Source organism: Rhea americana, unplaced genomic scaffold, assembly GCF_003343005.1.
Source record: "Rhea americana isolate MKP2758 unplaced genomic scaffold, rheAme1 scaffold_9, whole genome shotgun sequence".
NCBI lineage: Eukaryota > Metazoa > Chordata > Aves > Rheiformes > Rheidae > Rhea > Rhea americana.
In genome coordinates this window covers 7,475,611-7,502,752 of record NW_028187088.1, presented here as the reverse complement: position 1 = coordinate 7,502,752, position 27,142 = coordinate 7,475,611, and the positions used below count along the sequence as shown (strand labels likewise).

At 45.8% G+C, this 27,142-nt stretch overlaps 1 protein-coding gene across 1 annotated transcript; it reads right to left on the bottom strand.

Annotated features, from left to right (window-relative positions):
• Window positions 1-596: 596 nt before the first annotated feature.
• On the bottom strand, window positions 597-26,640 carry LOC146584826 (sodium- and chloride-dependent GABA transporter 1-like). Its single transcript, XM_085324103.1, has 14 exons — window positions 26,387-26,640; window positions 20,984-21,115; window positions 20,180-20,280; window positions 16,901-17,010; window positions 16,371-16,503; window positions 14,887-15,021; window positions 12,615-12,718; window positions 12,098-12,222; window positions 10,834-10,946; window positions 5,978-6,109; window positions 5,112-5,214; window positions 4,578-4,678; window positions 3,609-3,776; window positions 597-701 (listed from the first exon to the last, which is right to left on the bottom strand). The coding sequence occupies exons 1-14, from the start codon at window positions 26,622-26,624 to the stop codon at window positions 597-599; spliced, it is 1,800 nt and encodes a 599-aa protein (XP_085180229.1). The 5' UTR covers window positions 26,625-26,640.
• Between the last annotated feature and the right edge of the window lie 502 nt (window positions 26,641-27,142).

The window sequence follows — 27,142 nt, the reverse complement described above, 5'->3', positions numbered from 1 at the left end:
CTATGTAAGCAGCACATTACTGCCCTGGTGCCCTTCTCCAGTTTTCAGGGGCTGTGTTCTGCAGCTACCAGCCTACTGGACTCCTCACTGGAATCACTCATTGTGCCACATCCCCTCCAGCTACGCATTTACTAGTAGTGTTTTATGCTAGATCAGTTGATAACAATCTGGAGTTTGAACCTTGGTGTCAGCTGGCTTTATAAGGGACAACATGGCTGTGGGCTACAGGGTACWCTGTAGAGTTTCCTATGAAAAGGAAGATGAAGAGCAAAGAAATGGTCAGTAAGAAGTCTAAGCTGTCTAGGAAATATCACCTCTTGTCAGGAGAAGGAAGACTTGAGTATGGACTGTTCCTTTCTGTGAGCCCAAACCAGRATGTTGCATGATGAAGGTGGTCACCACACAATGTCTTAGTGGCAGCTCGTGCAGAGCCTTGATAAGCTGGGCTGGGAGAAAGAGGCATGGGATTGCCTCTTCCACCAGGTTCACCGAGTGAACACCACAGCAGAGCCAGGGACACACGAGCCACGCCAGACAAGGTCGAGGGACAATGTGGCATGAGGAGCTACGGGACAGAGTGAGGAGGTCCAGCTCTCCTAGACRGCAGCATCTGAGGGTCTCCCGTTCAACGACGTCTTTGGCTGGAGGCCATTGTTCTGCACGCTTGCATCTGGCTTGGGCTGTGTCATCTGCTGGAAACGCTGCCCGGGAAGAAAACAAGAGTGCCCGTAAGCTGCTGGGGGGGGCTTCATGAAGAAAACAGCAGTGAGACATCTGGAGCATGACAGCAGCAGAGGGGTGAGACCCTTCTCCCCAGGCCTCAAAGATGGCTCTAGTTACAGCAAGAGGTGATGGAGCATACTACTAAAATTACTCCTCCAGCACCATTCAGCAATTCAATGCGAGTCTGCAAGACACCTTTTCTTTGGTACTGCTCCCAACACTGCAGCTTCTCCTTTTATCTGAAATACAGCGATCACCATTAAAATATGGACAAACTGTTACCAGGCAATACCAGCAACAAGCAGGAACAAGAGAGAGCTGTAATGTCACACACTTTGGAACAGACCACTCTCCCAGTTTCCATATTTTTTTTTCAGCTGGAGTTATCAAACTAACTACAGCATGCTGGCGAGGTTACAGTCTTTGTCTCTGACACGGGTCAGACCAGTCTACCTATACCGACTTTTGCACCAGCAATGATGCCTGGCTATGCTGCCCCGAAGSGATCAAACAAAAAACACAGAGCTAAGTAAAATGAAGAAGTAATCCATGAAAATATGGAGGGGCAAGTCATAACTGGAGATGTGTGGACTGAGCATCAGGAGTGATGAAGAAGGAATCACTTTAACCTGTCAGAAGGGGACTGATGCTTTTAGGTTGCAAAAGAGAAGGCAGAGGAGGATTGAGTATAACCTGAACAGACATCACGAAGTCAGGAAGAAGCATGTTCCAGCAGAGAAACAAGTTCCCACTCTCCAGYACAGCTGAAGTGGCTGTTGCTGGGTGAAGTCCCTGAAATGTTCACTGAGTTTCTTCTGACATTTATACTTTTTTTCCCCTCACATTCACGCTCAGTAGGATCAAAATGACTTATAATCTTTCCTGTCTGTCAAAACCACTTTATTCTGCTTTGGCATCTAATTTCTCTCCAGCTTCAGCTCTATTACAGACTAATCCAGGATCTGTGTGTATGAGGCCAAAAATTCTCCATCTCTCTCTCTCTCTCTCTCTCTATCGCACACGTGTGCATACACACACACACAGAGGCATACTTTCTTCCTGCTGCCATCTGCTGCTCATTTCTGGATGTATGGACCATAAGGAAAAGGTCTGGGTGTCCTAAAAAAAGTGACTTGCCCAGGGTATGGAGCATGTTGAAGGGAGAGAGGGAAGAGGATGGTACACACAAGCCACTCGTGCCGTTGACTGACGCGGCCGATTTGCCCTAGATGCTGATGCATGCCCTGATCTCTAGGGTGGTGTGGAAGATCCCAGTGGAGCCACGCACTCAGCTTCTGCCACTTTTGATGTCCTGGGATTATTGTACATATTATTAGTGCAAGTGCTTTCATTCAAAGTAGGGGAATCAATCCTGGGAGGCCTCAGGTCTGCTCAGGTTAGCTYCCACCAAGGTGTGCTGTTACTGTCCTTAGTGGGAACAGGATTAAGACCAAGCAAAGGGTTGAATTTACATCTCTATTTGCAGACTTTCCTTTTCCCCCCTTCCCAGCTCATATTATGAATTACATATTTATATATACATATGCGCACACACACACACACACACACACACACACACACACATACACATATATTTATTTATTTATTTATAAAATCTATCACTGGAATTGCAGTTGGCCCTCAATCCAGAATCACCAAAGTGGCTTGACACAGTGCTCTGATTTGAATCTTGCAGAAACCTCTATGATGATCTCGACCTCAATGGCAAAAAATGGTAAAAACCCCAAACTGACCTAGAACTTCAGACCAGAAGTGCAAAGCAGACATGAAATATCAAACCAGTCTAGTTCCAASAGCAGAACTCCTCCAAATAGATAACTGGGAGGAAAGAAAGTCAATCCCACCTGGAACCTGAACCCAGGAGCCTGAAGCTAACCTTAGCCCAGCAAATTCAGCCAAAATATTTCTGAATAAACATCATTCAAAATAAGGCATCCATGAAGCAAACATGTGGGATTTAGACGGAGTCTATGGTTGATGCAACAAATCAGCACCCCAGTAGTAGCTTATTATGTCCATAGCTTGAAGATGATGTCATCAGGTCAAGGACATTACACACAGCATTCTCAAGATTGAATGTCAACCTTATTTATAAGATCTTAACAGTAATTACTAGGTATGATATACAGAGAAGCATGCTTCACTGCTCCATAAAGCCCTGTTTGAATCAAGGAAAAAAAAGAATTTAAACAAGAACAGAGAGTTGTGGATACTGAGTCCTGCAGAAAACTCTGCCTTGCTTCCTAACCCTCTCATTCATTGAGTTCCCTTTGCAAAGCACATGACAAACGGCTACTGTACATATTTGATTCATCACTAGGTCTCAGCACTGAGTTATTGCAAACTTCATGCTCAGCGGATGCTGATTTCTCTGCCGAGAACTGCCAGGTAACCATGCTTGTATTCAGAGCTGGCTGGAAACTGGGATGTCTTGGGGTCAAGAAATCTCAAGGATTTCTTCTCAAACAGCCACTGAGGACCTCTTTTAAGGCTCYAGTCCCCTGCATCTTGCTAGGTAAGCTACCCAGGTGAAAGCGGCTTGCTTTCTGTGATGATGACAACACAAAGTTTGATGAAGGATCACAGTGGAAGACACCAGCATCAATCTCACTCATCAAGAGTCTACCTGAAGGTCTATCTACATGGCCAGATACAGCCAGTTACACACTACCTTGTGCTGGGATAGATTTATATTCTCCTGGAGGAGAGGATACGCACAGCTGCTGCAGGTCCAACCTGACTTACGCTGACAAAATAGACTTTGTCAGAGGAGTGTAGCGCAGAGTCTGCTTGAATTTAATTTAGTTCAGTGGGAAGTTTATCGTAAGAAGAAAGCAGAAAAGGAGTGACCAAGTCAGTCATACCTGCCGAAGAGTCCCTTTTGAGGTGAAGAAGCTGAATAGCATGTATCCTGGGATCAGTACCATGGATGATAGAGCCATGAGCCAACCAATGCCTTGTCCCCAGGCAGGATAGACATATTTTCCCAGTGTCAAAGGGGTCATTTCCACCACGCTGAAGAAGAATACACCCTGGGAAAAGAACCAATCATCACAAATAAAGATGTGAAGAATCAGGCACCATCCATTCACTCTTTACTTCATCATCCTCCTAGTTATCAAGAGTTTAGTAGCTTAGTACAATTTAGTAGCTCCTTAAACTAGTCTTGGATATTCTCAGCCCACCAAATGATAATTTTATACAGTTTCTCCCCCTGAATTTCCCRTGTGGAAAGCTAGAATTGGAATATCCCAATTTACTTCTTCACCAGACTACTCAGACAAGCAGTACCCCTCACATCAGGTCCTAAGCCTGTTAACAGCTTCCGTATGGACAGTGTCAGGAGCCTTGAACTTCATATGATTGTCCTTCTTGCAGCATTCCCAGAATAACTTTTGTTAAGAGTGTGGGAACCAACAAAGGTGAAATTGCTCCAGAGTCAGCTATATCGTATTTGCTAATGTCTCTTGCTTTGACAAGCCTAGCAGCAGCTGAGGCTGGAGCTGGAGCAGCTGAGTGCCTTCTTCAGCACCAATAATGGCTTTTTAAAGTCAGTAAATTATTTGTTTACCTTTTGGCATCTCAGAAAGAAGAATAAATAACAGATAGCATCATCCAAGCTGAAACAACCRTTCTGTAGCTTTCTTTTGGGTAATTTCCAGCAGACAGAGTGAAACAGAATTTTAGTGTTACTTTACCCATCTCAGGTCTGCCTAAAATCATCTTGGACAGACCTATTCTGGACTGAAAACATGGTATTTCTGCCACATCTCATCCAAGCTAAGAAGCCCTCTGGGGATCCACTTCTGCAAATAGGATCCCCCTATTCTTACCAAGCAGACAAGAGGTGTGAAGAAGGCCCAGCAGATCTTCCACCACATGCAAGGTTTGTAGCCAATCATTTCTTCAATATTCCTGTAAAATCTGTTCACGCCTACAAGAAGAAATAAGCATTGAAAAAGACATCCCTTCTCAGCACCATGCTTGTCATCTCTTCTCATGACACAGAACAGGCCAGCCACAGCAAGAGGATGATAACGCTGTGGCACAGAGAAGTATTATCTGGGTGGGGGGAGAGGGGAGACACCAGCAGATTCATGCTAGCAGTTTCCGTGTTCCTGTTGTCCTCTTGAGAAATCAGAGGAGAGGCTCCTAGATATCTGCCATTTTGTACAGAGGTCTCTGCATGTGTCCTCTGACTGGCAGCCTGCAGAAGTGAGAGGACAGCCTCCTGCTCCTGATTTTATGAAGTTATTAGCCTAAAATATTTCCAATTGCAAAGCTTTCATTGGCTTCACTGTGGGAGGCTTTTGAAAATCCYGTCATACCCACAGAGATAATGAGGGAACTGGGTCTTTTGTGCTTACCGTAACACCAAGAAATTGAGATGGTCTCAAAGAAGACAAGAAAGAGAAGACACATGCCACTGGCTGAATAATAATCAAACAGCTTGAAGACATAAATGCCACCCTGAGGAGACAAACCAGGTTCAAGGAGTTTAGTTACTGATCATTGTAGACAGTATCAGCCAGCTGTTTGAATTGGTACTATCTATGTCTGCTGGCTTTAATATTAATTTTCTTGGACAGTGGASTTAGCATTTCAATGTTTTTACTGCAGTCTCATTCCTAGAATCAAAACTGACGTGTCCCTGCAGACAATTAGCAGCCTGTTTAGGCATGGCTGACAGTGAGGGGAAAAGTAGGCCTTCCTCTGTATTTCTTACTTTTCTCTGTTTTAAATGGAGTCACTTAAATTAGTCTGCTCTGCCCCTTCTTAGAGATTTGCTGCCTTACCTCCTCATTGACCTATGGTCACAAATGGTCTCCATGCCACTCAGCCCTCACCTCCACACATTAGCTTCAGCCTCATGAGCTCAGGCCCCCAAAAGACCCGTTTTCTTAGGGTTATTATTTTCTTAGGGTATTTCTAAGTGTTATCACAACCCTTTCCACCGAACAGTATATCAGTTTGGGTTTTGTTGGCCTGAGCCCTTATTGCAAAAAACAAGAGAAAATGAGAACAGGACAGACTGACTACAGCATGGTGGTGACAGTTACAAAGGAGTCTTAGGACACTTAAGACACAGTAATGATGAGCAAACCCACTTGTCCAGTCTTAGGATGGCTCCTAGGGACACTGGCACTTCGCCAAAAGCTTCCAGTACTGCTGTGATATGCAAAGGTGAATAGAAAGGTGCCACAAATGGAGGTATAAGCATGGCTAGCTGTACCTGGGTAATATTGGAGAATCCAATGATGTAAGAGATCAAACAGACTATTGCAATGAAAGTCTTCTTCCTGGCTCTCAGAAGATGAGGATACTCATCCATCAGGGCTGTAATGAATCCTTCCACTGTGCAGAACTGCAAGAAAATGTATACCTCGAGAATGTATACCTCAAGAACATATATCAGCAGCCTAGCCTGATTCCCTCCCCCCCCCAACCTAAGTTTAACTGCTGTGCTGGGAAGTTCATTATTTTAARTGCACTCCGTAAATAGTAGAAGAGAAGAAAGCACCTCTGCACAAAGTTAGCCTGAACGATCTGCAAATGCCTCTCTCCCTCCACCGAATACAGGGGAAAAGAAAAGCTCTGAGTTTAAACAGCTAAAATTAGTGGAGATAAATCTCCACCTTCTGCCTTCCTATGGGAAGTTTCCTCTTTTTTCTCCCAAGTATCTGGGCCTCCCCACCACCCTGCTCCACACACTCACAYTAGGAAAAGCACTGCCAGGCTCTCTGTCACAGCAATGTGTCTGTCTGCTGCTGGAACAYGTGCAAGACCTTGCTTGCTCTTCCTTTCCCATATGTGCTCCACTCAGTATATTACAATAGTGCTTGTCTYGTTCAATGATCTGAACATTTATTAAAGAAAGAGTTACAGTACCCAGAGTCCTGTCTCACACACATGTGAATAGCAAAATCATCACTGTCTGCCAAGTCCTTGATTTTATCTTATATTTTCAAGCACACTACATTAGGTACACATAGCACATTAGAAGTCCATTCTCACAGCATGTGGCCTTTCTAGTGTTAAAATCACCTGGCTGGCTTGTGCAGTCTTATACCAAGCACAGTAAGTTAATGCTGTCTTCCACTATAAAGTATAAAAACATCCCCATGGATGTTACCCTCAATCAGTTTTCTTACTAGTTTTGCCCTATGGCCTGAGGACAGTTTGACTTTYTATATGTGAAGTGCATCCTTCCCTCATGTTTCTTGTTACATTGTGAGATTCACTTTTATATCTCATTCCCAGAAACCACTGGTAACACACAGCTCTCAGAGAGCACATCATGCCTCCAGCAAATATACTGAGAAGTATATCAGGGCAGCAAGATCCTAGTTTCCCTGGTCACTCTCAGCAAATGTACAAGCCAGTGCACTGAAAATGAAAGACACRCTGCTCTTGGATGTCAGGGACCTCTGTGTCACTGGAGAGAGCACTCCAGAAGAGAATTGTATGGGCATTTCTAGATTCTGCTTTGAACAAGGAGGCAAGAATAAAAAAAACCCAGAAAACTATCTGTAGAGGTGCAAGTAGAGATAGGCAGACTACAAAGAGCAGCAGAGCATTGGAAAAAACCTATATTCGCAAAGGTGCACACAGTTGGTGTCTGGAGCTGACTTTCATGTAGGCATGGAGTGAGTCAGAGTGGTATTTCTGCCCAAGGTTTTCTATCYACATGATGCAGTTTGGAAAGCTGGTATTCCCAAAGAGCCAAAGGTTAATTGCTTGAACTTGAATTTTTAATGAACTAAGTCTTTCATGTTGGATACAAGTGCTATGAAAGCATCTTTTGGCATTCGAGCATGGATTAAGCTGCCTCCATACTCATTGCCAGCAAGCTCTTCACCCCATCCCACTGGCTTATTGCCAGGGAGAGCCAGGCCTGAAAGGTGCAGCCAGTGCCGGAGTGATAAAGAGTGAGCATGACAAAAAAAAAAAAAAAAAAAAAAAAAAAAAAAAAAAAAAAAAAAAAAAAAGAAAAGAAAAAAAAGAAAAGAAAAAAGACTTGTCACTATCTATTCCTTTCACATGGATGCAAGAGTCACTGCAGAGACAGCCAGGCGCTGCAGGAATGAGAGCAAGGCTGAGCTGGGTGCACTGAACCACAGGTGTCAAGGCAGAGGACAGGAGGAGTACGGGACATGGTGGGAGAGACGGGCAGCTACAAGGATGGCATGGGCCAGGTTGCAGCAGCAAGGCAGAGAGGGAAAATGGTCATGGGTAGAGGGTATGTGTGGTGTCTTCTCCCAGCCAAGAGGAAGCGAATGAAAAGACATCTCAGATTAAGGGAGGGAGGTGACAGCCCTTTGATGTAGGAAGAGGGACAGGAAATCAAAGTGAGGGAAGCCACAAAGGAAAAGATAAGGAGAGAGGCAATGAGGAAAGGATGGTTAGAACAGTGATACTAACTGAATTCAAATCTCTTTGCCTCCCATCAAACCTAGGATGGTGCATTTAATGCAACAGGGAACCAAATGGTGGGACACTGCATTTCCTAATCATAAAACAGGGAAGGACCATCATACCAATTGCTGAAAATTGCTTGATGTCAGCTTCAAACTTCGGCGCTGATGCAACCCTGGGGGGAGGTTCACTCCCCTCACCCTGGGGACAATGATTTCTTAGGTGCTCTGGGGTCCAAATTTCCCAGTCTGCATACATAAGCTTAGACATACAGAGATATGTAGGCATTTTAAAAAATGCAGGCTGGTTTTCAGGAGTGAGGAGCACCTGGTCATTGCAATGCTCCCTGCTCTTCTCTGCTTCACCCTATGTGTGCACTTGAGCACTGTACGGATGCACACACACATGTGTGCATGTACACTTCAGTTGGCTTTCCAAAAAGCTCCATTTTTCTCACCAACTGTCCATAGCCACTATTTTTAGCATACACTCCTTACTTCCTCCTGCCTCACCCCATGATCCTGTTTTTTCTCCTAAAGATTGTATTTCCATTCCAGTTTCTCTTCCACTCTTTTTGCCCTTTAGAGACTTAATCATTAGATGAGCTGCTTAGGTCAGATAGTCTGGGCTTGGGAACTTTTATCTAGATGGCACTTCACCCTGAATGTCTGGCAAGAGAAAGTCTTTCTCCCACTGTTTTTCAGTGCCAGGCCGTGCTGTCCTGCCCGGCCCATGCAGGCCAGAAAGAGCACCCTGGCCAGGACCACAGGGCCCAAAGGGAGTTTGACCACAGCACACAGATGTGTGGTAGAGAGCTGCAAGAGCAGGCTTTGTCACTCAGCCGAGCGCTGAGCCACCAGTCAGAAACTCTCACACATAACCTGTGTGAGGCAGCCTGACATGGGGCAGATACAGGCTTGCAATCACAAGGCTTGCTGGCTCCTCTGGGGAGAAAAGTCATCTGACCCGGAAACTGGTAGGTTAAAAGAAAGCAYTAGCATATTATGCAAGAGGATCCAGACACAAGAGAGCTAAACCTGGTAGATCTGAGGCCGAGCGAACAGAGAGGTACATGAGTGACAAGTCGGGGCAGCAGGGAGGTGCATGCCTGTCAATATAGGTCATTTATCCAGTTCAAGGAACTGCACATGCAATGAGTGGCAAATTGGGATACCTCTCCTGGTAGGAGCAGGTGGATGTAGCAGTGCCAGGTCTGCAAAAGACTCTTTATCAAAGCTAAGGGACATGGATGGACCTACTCCTACCACAATGGGGTCTCCACTTTGCCCAGGAACCTGTCCTCACCTGCTGCAATCAGCAGCCCGGGATCAGCTGCTCCCTGCCACAGCCCACAGTTGTGTGGTTTGGGAGAGAAACCCTGTAGCTCCACCATGCCGCAGGACWGGGGTGCTGAACCAGATGGAAAAATAGCTTCTTCCCCCTCCAACCAATAAATACCACAGACGATATTTAGTCAGTACATGGCCAAACCGTCTTTTTAAAAGCTGGACGCTTCAAAATGCATGAACAATTTCAGCTGTTGTTAGAGCCTAAGCATGATATTTCTTTTGTATGCATAAGCTGCTATGCTCTAAATCATGTATTTGATTGAATCAGAGCTCCAGCAGGCAGACAGAAAGCCTCTTCACATGTGTTTATCTGCACTTTTTTAAAAGCTTGTTTTGCKCTTGATGCTTCATTCCCCCACTGGACTTCCTCCTCCTCCTCCTCTCCCTCCTCTTCCTCTGCCCTCTGTGACTATCATAGGGGACATGGAGAATTTCAAGCGGTATTTTAGAAGCAAATGCAGCAAATAAATAAATTCCACACAGTACTTAAGGACTTATTGTCATGTCTCAAACRATTTACCAGAGCTGAGTGAATAATCCAGGGAGAGTTTTTTTGGTTCTATTATTTTTTTTTCTGTAAATGCAGCTTCTTTTGGAGCATTTAATCATTATTTGAAATTTACTAAATAATGTCTCCAACAATGCAGACATGAGCTTCACAATCTGTTCATGGGAATGTTCCACAATTGAAAAACAGGTTTGGTTGATTAGATTTTCTTGGACACCAGGTGTGACATTTCAGGAATATGTCTGCCTCTGATTATGAATTAGACCTGGGTTTATGAACGCTRTGTGTAATCTGGGAGAGCATCCATTTTGTACTCATATTTTGAGCTCTAAGGAAAGAMTATTTGTACACAGGAGAGGATGTGACAGACCAGTCACACGCTTTTGAGGGAGCCTTTGATTTTGATACACATTCCAATCAAAAGGAAGGCTTACCCTAATCAACAGCTTCACTTTCGTGCTGAATTATCAGAAAAATATCCTGCTATAGGAAAATGGTGGTTATCTTACAAGGCTGACTTGTTCTGCTGGTCCACTGGAATCTGATTATTATCTTTAATTTTAATTGGTAATAGACAGTGACTAGAACATTAGGTAGTGATCAGATTCTGTCACGCTTGCAATAGATGCCTACAGTAGGAAAAGAGAGCAGAACAGGTGACCACACAGAAAGACTTATATAGCTGGGTCTCACAGTTAAAAGCAAGAAATGACTCTGCTTAGCACTATCTTCATAAGAGATAGTAGAAGGGGAAGGCACCAACACATTTAAAAATATGTTTGTTTCTTACCCGGCTTTGTGTCTAGGTTTTCTCACCTGACTATCCAGACCTAACATCATTAACATAGAGAAGAAGAGAATCGACCAGAGYGGGGACAAGGGCAGCTGTGTGACGACCTGCGGATAGGCAAGGAAAGCCAGTCCAGGGCCTGCAGTAACAAAAATAGAGRAAAATCTGTGTTTATAAAGCATTTGATGGGAAATCTGAACTAAGTGCAACAGTCAGAGAGAGTTAAGAATTGCAAATATTCAGTATAAGCTCTACAAAAACCTGACTTTTCACCCATGACACACCAACTCTCTAGGGGCTGCATAGAGGTTGAACAGAGAGAGAGGAATAACTGGAGAAACTCTTTGCTTTTTCTCTTCTTGCAAGTAGGAAAGTCGCGAAATTGCTGTACCCAAATGGAGCTGSAGCACTTTGCTAGAAAAACAAACTGATAGTCAGAGCTGGTTATAACTTTCCTGATTGCTTTTTTTTCCATCACAAAATGCTATTTCTTGAGATAAAAGCTTTCTCTGGAAAGACAACAATTTCAAAATACACCATTGTATAAAAAAAACTCAGTTTCATCYAGGTTAAAAAATTATTCTGAAATTACAATTTCAAAATTTCTCATGGATAAGAGACTCCAAGTTTTGATCAAGTTTGCCGAAAATATATCTGGTATCTGAAGACCTACTCTCCACAGAAAGGTTTTAGAAAGCAAATAGTCTAAAGACTCCTCTTCAGCAAAAACACATGAAACTAGCACTGAAACAAGGCAACATTAAAAGCAGGCAGAGATTCCCCTAGCAGAGGGAACTGGAGTACAATGAGCATCAGTTCCAAGTACCAGAGACCCATCTCCATGGGAGGGCCTGCTCCGCTCCGCAGGGGCAGCTCTGTACCGCTGCTGAGATGAGGCTATACACTTGGGTCCCATGCACGAAAGGCCTGGGAGCAGCCCACACTCTCTGACAAATTACTCTTAAAGGCGGCTGTTGCTCTTGAACTTGGGTTTCCTATTTTRGGTACTTTGTGGTAACCTCCTGGGGAAGATCTTCAGCTGTGTGAAGTGGTACCGCTACATCACTGTGAGAAAAAAGCTCTGGCCCTCTGCATGTGCATAATGTATAAAGGTTTCCTAGGAAATATTAGATCTGATTCTTCTCCGTTTTAACACAGGAACAACCCCTAAGCAGCAAAGGAGAGAGATACAAGTACAAAGAGCGGATGTCACAGAGTCAGGGTTGGGAATGAAGACTGCATCTGATTTACAGAGCTGTTCTGAATGCAACATCTGTGGCACCTGCTTACCTGAAGAGGCCAGCTCTGAGACTGACTTCTTTGTGATGTGAGACATGAAGCCAACAATAGAGAAAATAACAAATCCAGCAAATACACTTGTGGTGGAGTTTATACAGCAGACAATGATAGAGTCTCTGGAATAGAGAAAGAGAAAAGAAACCATCTGCAGGATGACCCCCACCAAAGAACTAAGAGTGTAGTAAACAGAAAATAAGGTCTTAGGAGAGTGGTTTCTAGGCTTTGGAGGGGGTCAGGAGTAGAGTGGGCAACTTGTTCAATATGCTGCAAGTCATAGGTTGCTCTGATAGAAAGACCAAAATGCATCCCATAGATTGAATGTTGACAGGATGGGAACAGCCAAAGATCATGCACTACCAACACRCCATGACCTGCACCAGTGAGCAGTCACCCACAGGACTTGTCTGAGCAATGGCAAATCAGAACTTCAGCGGCCAAGGCAATGGTGCTCACAGCACAAGGCCTTTCCTGTTCCTACCAMGAGGAGGGTTGGAAGAACTCAACAGACCTATAGACGTTGTTGTGGAAAGTGTTGTAGCTTCCTAGTGCAATTAGGGATCCCAGTCCCAGTCCGTAAGAGAAGAAGATCTGTGTGGCCGCATCCATCCAGACCTGTGGAGAAGGAACTAGTTTTGAGTCTATGGCACTGTTCAGCCAACTCGGTGGCTTCAGCCCACCAAGCATGACTGTCATCTCTCCTTTGAGCAATAGCTTGGCATGGAGGGGAGGGATGAGACCCTTTCTATACAGTGAAAAATATTTATTKTTTATACTATCTATCAGAGAAAGTGTTGCAGCTGCTGCAGCCAAAAGCTTGGTTGCTTTTCTTTGCAGAATTAGTGAACATTTAAGGCTGGCACACTCTGGAGATAAATACCAAACTCTGAATAAAGTAGCCCATCACTCCCTTCARGTTTTGCAAAACTTCTGCCTGGGCTGAGCAAGGTGAGGAGTGCCCGCTGCAACAAGGACTTCATGTGGCACATATATCACCTGCAATGGCTCCAGTGACAGAGTCAATGCTAGCAAGGGGTCTGGATCCAGCCACAGTGCTCCAGATTTTAACATCCAATGTACCGAGGCTGTCTGGACCCAAGGGTACTCTGTTGCTAGGGCTTGTTAACCCAAGCTAATGGGAAATGCTTGGGCCAGTGGTTTGAAGTCTCACAGGAACTGCCTTGAATCCTGTAACTGTTACTGCTAACAGGACTGGGCACACTTGAACAGATTTTTTTTTCTCTTTTCCCATATTTCAGAACATCTATTTCCAGGGTAAAATAGGACTCAGAGAGGATGGCACAGGAAGAGAGGAAAGTAAAGGAGACTGTGGCTTCCTTTTGCCTTCAGGATGGCAATGACCTGTGTTTGCATAGCACAGATGTCAGTGGAGCACATAAAGGTGCTTGAACAAACAGTACATCCTACTGCTCTGCTGGGGTCAGCAAGGTGTCTGCCTCTCTCTGCATGGGAAGAAGAAGCCAGCAAGACTGGCAAGGGTGTTTAACACAGGGCACTGGGCTAGGGATATGACACTTGCCTCTCCTACCTGCAGTGTCACAAAAGAGAGCAAGACCTGTGCTCCACAGAGGAATGGGAGGAGAACCATGTCTGCCTCTTTCCCGAGTGGCAAATGCAGCAAGAATGATACATTGCCCAGCTCCAAACATACACACCCAAACCTCCCAAAAACCCGGCATGAGGGTGGTTCCAAAAACAAACAGAGGTGGAGAAAGCACTGTGAGCTAGGTGTCCTGGGCTGCGTCCCTCAGCACCCAGTTAAGGTCAGAAAGGCTTTGTTGAATGTCTGAATCTGTGCATTTCTCACAGCTCCCCCCTCAGCAGTGGTGCTTGCCTTGGAGCAAATCCCACATCCTGCTATGCACCCCTTCCATTAGTTTTTCATTAGTGTGCCTTTGATTTTTCAACACCAAGTTTCCTGTGCAAACAACTGCAGAGGACAGCTTGAAAAGCTGGTCCCAGGGTACCTTGAGGGTTTAAAGCCTAGAAGGCACATGAAAAAATTGCAAACTGTTCATTTCTTAATTTCATAATATTTAAACTACTCTTACAGTTTAGAAAGCCCTACTTCCTGCTTCAGCACTGACACAGCTGGCTATATGGTTAGGGTGAGTTTCCTGCAGGAGAGATCACAGGTGCCTCACAGGAGGTTGTGGCTGTTCGGTTGCTCCTGCTCACATGTGACTGGTGACCTTCAGAGCCACAGGAGCACAGCTGCTGGGAAAGGTAGAGACTATGTTGCCTGAGAAACTTCTCCTTTACGAGCATCCTTGCTTCTCCTAAGTTGCCTCTGTGCTTCAACTGATCAAAGCAACATTACTGGCCATCACTTCTCATTTAAGTTCTTCTAAAAAACGCTGCTGTGTGTATTGTTGAGCTTGCACTACTTCTGAGCTACCCACACCAGCGCTACTGCATCGTCCTTTCTCTGGGACTGCCAGATCTAGGCCAAATAGCCAGCCTTAAAATAATCAGTGCAATGAGGCCATCCCAACCCGGAGGGAAGGTTTCTTTGTTGGTGTAATTTCTCACCCACTCCATGGATAATAATTCTTGATTAAAACAGAGTTGCATGAATTTCTACCCACCAAGGGCCTGTCCTTCAATTTGGTCTCAAACTGTGAAGGTTGTGACTACTCAAATGGAGAACTATTTCATTTTATTTTTAATATTCTCTTCTTAAAATATTCAAGGAAAGTGTCTGGGGAACACTAATGCAGCGATAACAGAGATGCAAAAGCTTTCCTTATTAGGCTACAAACCTCAGACTCAGAGAGTTTTTTGAAGTCTGGTGTGAGGTAAAAGAGGATTCCCTCCTTGGCTCCTGGTAGAGTGACTCCACGGAAGAAAAGAATAAATAACATGAAGTAAGGGTAGGTGGCTGAGAAATACACTACCTGTGAAAGAGACAGGGAGAGAAGCCGTTAGTTGCTAGGTGCCTGGCATGCTGGGACACAGTTGTGACTACATTTTCCTGACTTAATGATATTGCTTCCAAATTGTCCTAATGTGAGGTGGGGAAACGGGCTCCAAGCACACTGCTGCTTTCTGTCGAGCCTGGCAATCAGGGAAGCAGATTAACTCCGCAGCCCTCTCACCAAGGGCTCACAAGTTAGGCAAGAGTGCTGACATCTTCCTTGTGTTTTCTGTCTTCTGTTCCTATGCAAGTAACATTTCTGACTGTTTGAAKTTTCTCTCTGCCAATGACACTAAAGGACTCACTAATTACAAAAATAGCAGGCTAAATTCTGGGTTAGTTGCCCAAAGACAAGGGAAGTGCACAGGGATAAATTTAGTCTACAGAAGTAATCTCTTCAAGTCATCACATCCTTATTTTGCAATGCAAAAGCTAGTCTTTCTCTAGTCAAATGCATTAAGCAACATTAGTTGTATTGGCTCCAGCACTCTTTTCAAAATAGTTTCMRGGAATCACAAGTACTATCATCCCAYAACAGTGAATTCTTGCTAGTCAGCACTTGTTTGACTTCAGCTGTTTTAATGGCAATCACCAGACCTGTACCACGGTMGTGTAGAAAAAAGGTAGTAGTCAAGCACCACTAGGCAAGTTAATAATTTAAACGACTGACCCATGAAACACTTCWTTTTAATCTTTCCTCTAGATGATTTCTTTCATAATGATGTCACACTACCCCAATTTGTGCTCTAAATAACACATCAGCATCATTGTTTCACTAAACTAAGCAATTACTTTTCCATTGTGCTAGGCTGAAATGCTACATAGTGCATAATAATATGCTTCTGATCCCACCAATACCTAAAGGGCAATAGAAAGACCCTTTCAAAAAGGGCCCTTTCTTCAAAAGAGATGGTAAGTTTGTTTTTTCAGCCAGCAGCATTTTAAGAGAACCTGATTTTCAAAAGGGGAAGCTCAAAATAGGCCTCACACTCCTAAGGAACTGTCTTGAGGTAGGTATGATAAGTAATTTCTGAAAATCTCTTCCTAAGTCATTCCAAAAGATAGAGCATCCAGCCCATGACTTTACGGTGAAAAGTTATTTTCTATGCGTAGAATGAAAATTACTGCAAAYATGGTAGCAATTTTTACAACTGTGAAAAGAATTGTGAAATGTCAAGAATTTAATAGCATCCACTGCAATTCTGCCTTGAAACACCATAACCTTAATTATAGGCACTCAAGTAAAATTGAGTCTGGAGGACATTTCAACAGCCACAATCTGCATACAGCAATAGAGCAATACTGAAATACCCGATCGTTGCTAAATACCTTCCCAGTCCACTCCACGCCTTTCCAGATGGAGAAATAGACCAGAACCCAGGCCAAGGCCAGGGTGCCAGCAAGGGGCCAGCGGACATTGCCTGGTTCCCCCAGGCCTCCAGAGAGCTGATGCATGTTCCTCCTAGAGAGGGGAGAGGTTTTGTCACCAGAAAGTCTGATCCTAAGGGCAGAGTGACCGGAGTTCCTGGGGGTGGCCAGAAGGACAAAGGGCCAAGTGGGCATAGACATGCACAGGAGCCCACAAAGACCTTGAGGGACCTGAGACTCAGCACAAGGGGCTAAAGGAAGATGAAATGATGGAGAGGTGGTTATTCCCTCTTTGCCCAGTATGCTGCTACACAACACACCCCACAGCGGGAGAGCCCCACTGGGTGCCTGTTGGCATGAGCTGATGAACCTTCCCAGTGCCCTCCCGAGGGCTTTTTGAGGTGGCGCTTGGATGGGTATAGAAATGTTCCCGGTGAGGAGGGAGAGGGCCCCAGCAAGGGGGAAAAACCTGACGTTGCTTGCGGACGTACTCCCAGAAYTCGGTGACAGCGCTGGTGAGGTTGGCAGTGTCACGCAGGGAGTAGTTGGAGAAGCAGCGCTCGGTATTCCAGGCGTTCCCACAGCTCTGCCACGGCAGGTCCTGCCAGGAGCAGCAGAGCGTCAAGTCACAACGAAAAGTCCAGTCCCACCACAATTGCATCCTTTGCACACCCTCTCTTGTTATCCATGTTTTTTTTTTCCTCCTTCCTGTGGCATCTCACAGGCAGAGGATATTCTGCAGGGAGCAGGGAGGAAATGCCAGGACATCCCAGGAAAGCGAGGAGGGGGATCCAGGGAGATCTCAGGGAAAGGCTGTTTGACAGGGAGGGCCTGTAGGTCAAATAACAACCAAAATGTGAGGTTCCCAGGGAGGGGAGCAGAGAAATAGGAGGAGCTCTGGCACCATGAAGACAGGTCAGGAACCTCCTGAAGAAGTGCAAGATGTGCCGTGAGCAAGGAGAGATTGCTGCAAGGTAACAGTATAGCAGCCCAGGGAAAGTGGTGTGAAGGCCCTACAGGATGTGAGAAAAGCAGGGAAATGGCATGGTTTCTGGGGAATTCCAGGGAACATCTAGATAGGAGTGTGGGAGATCTGCTCAGGCTGAAGCTGCAAACCCAGAAGGTATAACAGACTGGTGAAGGAAGAGAATGGGAAGTGACTGATTTTGCACTGTGGGCCAAGTCTAACSCAGACTCAGAAATTGGTGATTTTATTCTCAGCTCGTCCAGGAGCCTCTTGTGTAACTGTGAGCAAGGGTACGGTAATTTTTAGTGTAAAATATCTGATTTTACGTGATTTTACAATGTGAATTGTAAAATGCAATTTGTAAAATTTGTAAAATTTTACAATGAGAGGTGATTTGTTTTTTCTTTTAAACTGAAATCCAAATTTTTGCCAAGAGGGCAAAGGACAAGAAACCTGGATGGCTCATCCTGAGGGCCCAACAGCCAAAAGCATCCAATAATTGTTCAAAATAACAAAAAAAATGTGACACGGCTTATCCAAGAAATAATATCAAGACATGATTAGGGCAATACCATAACCTTAATATAATGATAGCAATTGCTCAGATAACCATTTCCAGATACCTGCTGGTAATTAATAGCTACTAAATACAATGGTTCTTCTCATTCTTAGATCTCACAGGTTCATTACCTGGGAGATACTGTGTTTTGGCTAGTTTCACTTAATAARTGGTTGGAATTTACTGCACAGAGAATAAAGACTAACTTTTTAATTATCTATCACTTATATCAAACTTCAATCTTTTAAAAGCCATGTGGCATTGGGAACTAATGGTTTGTCTATATGGATAAACTATTGTGACATAAGGTCGGGCTAAATTTAAAGTGTAGTAGCTATTTCATGCTGTCCCCTCTCCCGATTATAAGCAGTGCAAAGAGATCCCCAGGGTATGCTTATGTGGCGGGTAGCAGTGTGATGGCAGCACATTGCTATAGATTTAATCCAGTCAGCTAGGGTGCTACGAGCAGTGAATTCACAGCACCAYGGGCTGTACCAGCACCCAGGGTTGCTATCCCATGCCAGGTAGTGCCATGGCTGAGGCCACCAGAGACAGTAGCTCAGAGACACCTGCACAAGCAGCAAACTTATTGCCCGAGTGCAGTGCAGACATGTCCACAGTATGCAGAATAATGCTATTCTGGATGATTTTTCTTTGCAGATAAGACTTAAGGCTCCAGTTCAATAAAGCCTGCAAAAGCATGTTTGTGTTCATTCCTATTTCTCTAAGAACACAGACTCCTTCAAAAATATTATTCGCGTTTTATGGCATCAGTGCCTCTAAAGGCAGCCTGCATCCCCCACCTGAATCAGTTCACTGCAGCAGATGCGTGCTAAGGAAGAAGTTGGCCCGGCAGGATGGGGACAACTCGGTGGCTTCCCAGGCTGTTTCTATCCACCTAGTGATTTCACCATGAACTTGTTAAATGCGCTGAAGCGAATGTAACAGCTCATCACAGCAGCTCTTTGGCAAAGAGGTTTGCACGTCAGAGACAGCAGCTCTGATCGGAGGGGAGAGYGCTGGGTCGTTTTGTTGCTGCTCCAGTTCCTCTGAATTTCAGAGGACTGAAACTGCAGAACACAAGCCAGGTTCCCTATTCAGGTTCAAAACCCTGCTAATTCAAATTTAGTGGAGACTGGGGAAGGACATTTACCTAGCCCTTGGACCTGTGTGTGGGCTCCTTTCAGGAGCCATCCACGGAGACGCTGTCACTGTCATGCATCAGATCTGTGATACCTGAATGTTTAAATGACTTTGAATGAACTCCCAAAGCCTCACCTGAAGATGCACCTAGCACAGGAATGGGATACTTTGGGGTAGACTTTTGTTTATTTGAGAATCCCCTGCAGATGTAGCTAATCCTCTACTACTGACAATTTTATCCTGCACCTAAGAGCCTGCAGTTTATATTGCTGATACAAGCAGAGCTGAGACAGAATATTTTCACAAAATATTGAAATATTTTGAACAAACAAAAAGTGAAACTGGGCTATAAATTATTTTTTGTGCTGTAACAGCACTTCAGGGTTATACAAAAATATTTTAAAAATCCCATTAGAACCATGTCATTGATATCTGTAAGGCTGCAGGTTGTTCAGAGAGTTAAGGAGCTGTTCTCAGCCACTGGTCTGACATAAGTCATTCAGCTACTGCAGAATTATTTTGGGGTGTGATTCTAATCTTGCATGGTAAAAAAACCTGCTAAGGGAAAGGAACCTACTATAAACCMCAACACCAAAGCATACACTAATAAAGGACAAAAATAAAGGGCACTCACAAACAGGTGTTTAAATGCTTTCTGAATCATGCCCCCAGCAGAAAAAAATTGCACTGRATTTCATTTACCGAAGCAGTGTAAATGAGGGCTAATTAAGGTCAGAAGTAAATCCTGAGTAATGAGAACATGTTGTGACAAATGTGCAGCTCTTAGACTCACATAGCTCTAGAAATACAATAGAGATATAGATGAGTTTAAAAGTTTTATGTGAAGCAGGGAATAATTCTAAGTGAAGAGAAGGACCATCCTCTCCAGAAAGGAACATCTATACCAGGCAACTCTGAACAGTTGGCTCTGGAGCTGAGGAACCTCCAAGGAGAGGACTCAGCATAGTGCTGACCAAGATTCTCTGCACAAACTGCATGCCRTTATTGTACGTTTCATGGCAAAAACATTTTTCCCCAGAAAAAAAGGGAGTAGGGACCTGTTACAGCCAGTGCCACACCATAGAAACATCTGACACTCACCGCAGTGAACGAGTTGAAGAGATAGTAGAGCGCCCAGGCGATGATAACAATGTAATAGATGTTCAGCCAGAAGGAGAGAACCACAGCAGCCAGCCCCACACCTGCGAAAGGGTGCAGAGAGCAGCATCAATCCAGCTCTTCCCAGACACCACTCTCTTGCAATGGGCTATGTGGCAGGGCTAGAACAAGTGACAACCCAGCTCTTAGATGCAGCACGTTGCACAGCAATGCTGTGCCCTCGAGCTTGCTGGYCAGCAAGGGAGGTTTATTCCACCACATTTCCATCCACCCATCTCCATGGGATGGACAGTGCTATTTTTCAGTATCCTCAGACTTGATGGACAGAACTCCATGAAAACAGGATCCAATCATTTCCCTGGCAGAAGTGCTCTTTCCTAAACACCAAGGTAGTATATACTAGCACCACTAATTTCTAGACTGCTGTTACTTCAGACACAGCAACAGGTTCACATCTTCCATTTACAGCTTTCCCACACAGTTTAACGGAGCCCACGTAGAGGGACTTGGGACAGGTCTTCTGCAATTAGAGCCTCTCCATCAGGTCTCTGCTGTTCATAAGGTGTTTTGTCACCATGCAAGACACTTGGACAGAGAACAATATGCTACTGTTTCCTAGCAGAAGGGTGAAAGAAAATCTCATAAATACTAAAGAGAAAATCAGATACAACTTGGTCACTGACCTACCACCCCATCCCAGTCCTCAGGGACTTATTTCCTAAACCATTTTATTTTTGTCTGAAGTTAATTATGTGCCATCAGCTTCACAAACTTACAGTACAGTACCTTTAAACATGGGTGCTAATTTCCAGACTCCTAGTCCACCTACAGAGGTATACTGGCCAAGAGCAGTTTCTAGCAGGAAGAGAGGAATCCCAGCAAACACCAGCGTCAGGAAATAGGGAATGAGGAAGGCCCCTGAAAGAAGGTGCATTGTTATCAGGGAGCCCCAGGATACATTCCTCCCCATTTTACCAACAAGTAAATGCTTCCAGCTTAGATTTCTCAACTCTCTGGTATCTACTGGATCATGACTCCCATGGACACTGGAGTTAATAYGTTTAATCAGTCTCCCGCTAAGATCCCCACTGTCCTCCCCTCATGTGTTCATATCACTATGAGACATATATATGTAATCACTAGGCATATGATTTCYGCCTCAATTAGATATTTTGGCAAAGCTAAATCCAATCTAAGAACAAACCCCAAACTGACATCAGATCTCACTGTCGTTTTCTCTCTTACCCACAGCAGCACTCATTTCTTCACCTACAGGAAAAAGGATATAGGTGTATGTGGCATTAGCCWTTACTTTTTTTTTCACAGCCATTTCAATATTTTAAGGAAGCTATGGCTAAGACTGTGCATGCTCACGTAACAATCTTTTATTTAATCCCATCATCCCTCCCTTCTCCCAGGTTTATGCTTAGAAATCCCAAGGAAAGCATTGTTCCTCTGTGTGGACCACTATGGAATCCATCTCGCTGCTAGAAGTGAGGTAGGGAAGTCATCCAGTGCAGAYGTTGCTTGCACTCCATCACTATATGAGAAAATATGGCAGGTGAGCCTGGCTGTGTGATTTGAAGGCCATGCATGTTGATGTCATCCTGACTTCTAGGACTTGGGACAGAGCTCATTTTACAGATATCTAGGGTATATTCTGGAGYATGCCATCATCCCTGAGGAGGACAAGCTGTAGTAGAAGATACTGGCTGGGTAGAGAGTGGGAACTTTCAGCTTGCTCAGCTGTCAGCATTCTGGACGGCACTGATCTCTGCAAGAGCTGGAGGGGGTGGTCTGTCAGTTCGAGTTGTCTTTTTCAGGTATTAATGGGAAAGCAAGCATCAAGCCAGCAAACAAAGTGACCCAGCAGAGCTCCAKCTTGGCTCATGGCCCAGCAGGGCTGGGCTTCCCCAGCTGATCTCTGCAGCGGGAAGGCAGAGAGGTGCAGCCGGGGCCGACAGCTCGGGGGCACCCAGCTGAGTACGCCTGCATGCCARCTGGGCAGCTGAGCCCGGGTGGGAGAGGCTGGCACCCGCCGGTGGCGCAGGAGTCCTCRGCAGGCACCGTGCGACAAGAGCTGGCAGCAGGCAGCAGGGAGAAAACATGCTCTAGGCCGGCAGCTTGACGACCGTGAGCCTGAATTGCAAGCTGGCATAAAAACACAGGCTCTCAGCTTCAACAGCAGCCTTGCAAGGAGGAGCAAGCAGCTTCAAGGTACGCTGCGGAAAAAGCGCTGCCCACTCCGTGTCTATCACAGCACTCTTGCCAAGGACAGCAGTCTGCAAGGCAAAGATGAGGTCCTGTGCCTCAGAATATGTTGCAGGGAGCCAGAGCCAGCTCCAGATCTCCAGGCCACGGAAACTATCGTGTTACCATTTTACCTTGTTGCCGAGTTTGGAGACTGAGCTCATGAGTGATCATAGTGCTCAGCTCGTTTCTGTGCAAGCAGCTGATAAAGACTGACCACTGTCCTGACAATCCTGCATTTTTTTTTTGTCTACAGCAGGCCAGGAAAGTTTGCAGGTGAAAGGTTATATTGGACTATTGAGGAAAGAAAACAAAAAAACAAACAAAAAAACCCCAAACCTTTGGACCCAGGTCATTCATCCTGGCTTGACAAAGATCCTGTAGAATAAGGGAAAAACTGCAAACCAAACCACAGCCTTGAACTCTTGCCAATGCCAAGCCACTCTAGTGGGCCAAGTCCCCGAGTAGGCAGCAATAACATGCTCAGATGCTGAGCAGCAAGAGTTGGAAATAGCCTGGGAATTTGTACATAAAATTAGTATGCTAGATCTGTTTCAGTTCCTGGCCTGGTCACAAATGGTATTGTTTTTGACCTTGTTTCAGTCCAAACCGCTGTGCAAATGCCATGTGTCAAACAGATAATAGCACTTGTCCCGTCTTGTCTGCTCAGAGCACAGGCTCCTGGAAGCAGGGAAAGATCATACAGCTCCTAGCAGTCGCTGTGCAGCCCCAAATCGATCTGGAGTGTCCAGCTCCTAATGCTATACAACAAGGAGTAGTAATTAATCCTCGGAACAGCAAGCACTGCTCACAGATTAGAAATTGAGCATTATAGGCAGTTAGGTGTCTTTGGTCAGAGCCTCCAAGTGTAAGCGCAAAGTGCATGCTGCTTATTTAACGAAATGTTCCTCTCTCAAGCTATTCCATTTCCAGAACTCATATGCAATTTTTAGCACCTACTGAACCAATTTAGAGCCCTGTAAAATCCTGTTACCATCAAAAGGCTTGCAGGAGGTTAGAAATCTGCGTAGAGGCTGGAGCGTTAGTCATAGCCGGGCCCGTTCGGCCCCGTGCAGAGCCCCRGCGTCACTTCTGGGTAGAGCCTGCTCCGGGCAGCACGCAGCCCTCGTGCGGGGCCGCGGTACCCGGGGCGAATATCCCCTAACTGCGTGCCCACGTACAACGCAGAGCAAGTCAGCCGCGAGCTGATACGGCGTGACAGCGGTGAGCGAAACGACAATATTTCCATTCAGTTCAATTCGCCTGTGCGTAATGGAAGCAGCCCCCGCCGCGGCGCTCCGAGCCGCGCGCCGGCAGGGCGCTATAATTAGCGTCCCACCCACAGTCTGCTCCGCTCCGGAGGCGGCTCCGTCGGGGGCAGCGCCAGGACTGCGTCCACTGAATTGMGAATCGGATGCCGCCCGGTCCTTCGGATCGGCGCGGAGTGACGCTTTCGTGCGTCAGCGGCTCCCGCCCGCCGCAGACGGCAGCAGCCTCCGCTCGCGGCTCGGCATCGCGGCCGGGGCGGATGGGGGCTGGAGGAGCACGCAGACCCGCCGCGCCGCGCAGCGCAGGGYGTCTGAGCGCGGCCAGGCACGAATCCCCTTTCCTCGCCCGCCCAGTGTTTTCGCTAACAGCCCGCTGATCCCCCTACRCGCCTGCAGCGGCCAGGTCAGAGATCGCCCTGTGTTGCGTGGCTAATGCTTATAATAGCCCTCCGCACGGTTACAGCACACCCACCTTGGGATCTCGGCTAGCTTTGCAAATAGGATTTATTTTAGCTTCAAAACAGCCTTTATCTAATTATAGGTATCATCATCYCCACCTCTGTATGTGAAGAGATTGAGCTGTGAACAGAGCTGATAACGGTTTGCTTGAGATCGCACAGCAATCACAGAGCAAAGTCTACACTAAAAACTAAGCCTCTCACGCACTAGTGTTGTGACTTAGCCGTGGGGCTAGTTTGTACGAGGAGGAATGCCTCCGTGAAGGGCCACAACGTGACTCGATAGAAGCAGCAAAGCAGCGCTGGCCCCRTCGCTAGGGCGGCCGGGTCCCCTACAGGACTCTGGCCGATTCCCCCAAACCTCGCTGGGCTCAGCTGCATGCTCACACCTCTGTACGAAGCGACCCACCGAAATAGAAACTGTCTTGTCAAAACAAGGATGACCGGTTAGCCTACATATTGTCCTGCCTCCAGCTGGGACTAGCTCTGCATGCTCCAATGAAAGGGGCAAGATTCCCTTAAATGCCATGGAGTCACATGGGCAGACAGTTGCGTAGGAGCTAGACCTGTCTCCTCCTTTCCAATGGGGGACAAGAACAGTGAACCTACACAACCTACAGCACAGACTGCAGACAGTGGGCTGTGCATGAGGAGAAGTCATGGGAGCAGGGGATGAAGGGGTACTGAAAGAAAGACAGAAAAGGTGTCAAGAGGATGAGTGAACAGATGCCCTATGAGCAGCGTGAATGAATGTGACYCTGGGGACAGCGACTCTGAGCAACCTGTTAGCAAGAGCTAAGAAGGAAGGAAAGAGCAACACAGGAAGATTCATAGACACTAAAATTATATATGTAGCCTTAAAGGTGAGGAGGAGGAGTCTGGGCTTAGCCTGGGAAGTTTGAGAAACGGTCCAAGGAGATGAGCAGCATTTCATGCGGAGAGAGAAGGTCATATTAGCAACAGAGGCAAAACCAGTGAGACAGGTGGGCATGGAGGAGAAGAGAGGGCTCTCTTCCCTACTGACATGAAAGCAGGCATATGTTCYCCTTCACAAAAGCACCTCCTTGCCAAGAATGAAGAAATAGCCTCTACAGAGGGTAGCTGAGACACAAGGGTGCATTTTTTGACCTGATCCAAGTCAGACAGACAGTCTGTAGCTGAGCAGGGAACTGATCTCCAAGATCTCTTGATTTCTAGCCCAGCACTATTTCCATCTGTTTGCCTTTCTCTAGCCCTGCAAGGGACTGGCAAGAAGTTAGCTGAAGACTGGCAAAGAAGAGATGTAGTGGGACAAAAAARGGTCAGAAATGCTGCTACTTGTGGTACACAGAGAAGGGCACTGTTACCAATTGCATCATATAGTTACCAAAATCCTTCACCAAGTGCTTTCTCCCTCATGGCCTCAGTTTTCTAGTCTGGGACCCTTCTCACAGCACTGTAGTAAGGCAAAGCTCATTTCTGTCCCTAGGACTCGTTTAAAGTCCTCCTACGGTAAAACTATTGCTGCCCAGAAATACAAAACATTGCTACTATTTCTTCCTATCCTCATCCRGGAACCACCTCACACTAATTGTGTGTCTGACAAGAGAGTATGGMTATACAGGGAGCACAGTCCAACCTCTATTATGACAGTGGAGAAAGTTAGCTACAGCTCTGCACAAAGACTGTTAGTGCAGATGATGACCCTCATATATGTGTGTGTGCATTCATGATGTATGTATTTCTACATGGCCCTGCTACGGTCTATGTGAAGCTTCTAATCAGACATCCTCAAAAATACAAACTAAACTCAAAGGCAAAAGTGGTYACCGTTTGAGAACATGGTATACTGAAAAGAAATCCACTATTAGCACATATGACCTGTTTTCCTTGGGAACTTACCGGCATCCAGCTGAGCGCATATATACCTGCGTATACCCTCCTTGTAAAACATGAGGTCCATAGACACTCTTTTTTGTAGCCTTGCACATTTAGATGGCAGAAGCTTTACAAAACTCAAACTTCTTTTTATATTTCTTTGTGTTGTTTCTTTCCAATCTGCACTTGCCAGTAAAGCCACAGACTAGGGGAATTAGTCTCCGCATAACTTAACTCACATTACAAGAGACCTCTCAGCCAGGAAACCAGCCACTTAGACTCACAAAGCAAACCAAAGCCCATTCAAGTGACAAGGCTGCTCAAAGGGAAAGCGAGCACAAGCATTGCACTCTCACCTCCTCCATTCTTGCCACAGAGATACGGGAAGCGCCAGACATTGCCCAGCCCAATGGCATAGCCCACGCAGGACAACAAGAAGTCAAATTTTCCCTTCCAGGAACCTCTGTCTGGGATCTCCTTCTTCTTCTTGGTGCTCACAGCCTCTGGGATGACGGACTCCGACTCCTCCAGGGCCGCTTGCTTCACTTCAGAGGGAGAGTTCAGCTCCACAGAAGTATTGTCCATCTTGCCCATCGTGACTCCTGTGCACAATTGCTCTTACTTAGAGGCCAGAGATGCAGAAATGGCAGCCTCAGTCAAGCTCAGATGAAATGGGAAGGGCTGGGCAAAGCTCCTGACAAAAAAAGTAAAGAGAGAAGTTATCCTCCATTAGTGTACTGGGTTTAGGATAGGACCTCACTGGGGATGAGGTGGACTCATCAGTTAGTCTTACGCATGTTAGGGCAGCCTCTCTGATCCCCGCTGGTTTCTCCAGGGATGAAAAGAGGATAATTTTGCTCCTTTTGAACAAGCAGCCTTCTTCACACAAAGTGCTAACAGTAKTTTCAAGCTTGATTATTACCAATGTATAGCACACCCTTCACCTCTTATCTTATTTCCCCCTTATCCCAACACCTCTTATGTAAGAAAAGCTGTAGGACAAGTATGCACACAAGGAAGTCATAGCAGTGAACTGCCTGCAGGGGAGCACCACAGGGGCACACTATATCTAGCATGTCTGAGTGACAGTTGCGAAGGGGGTGCCCAAGGTG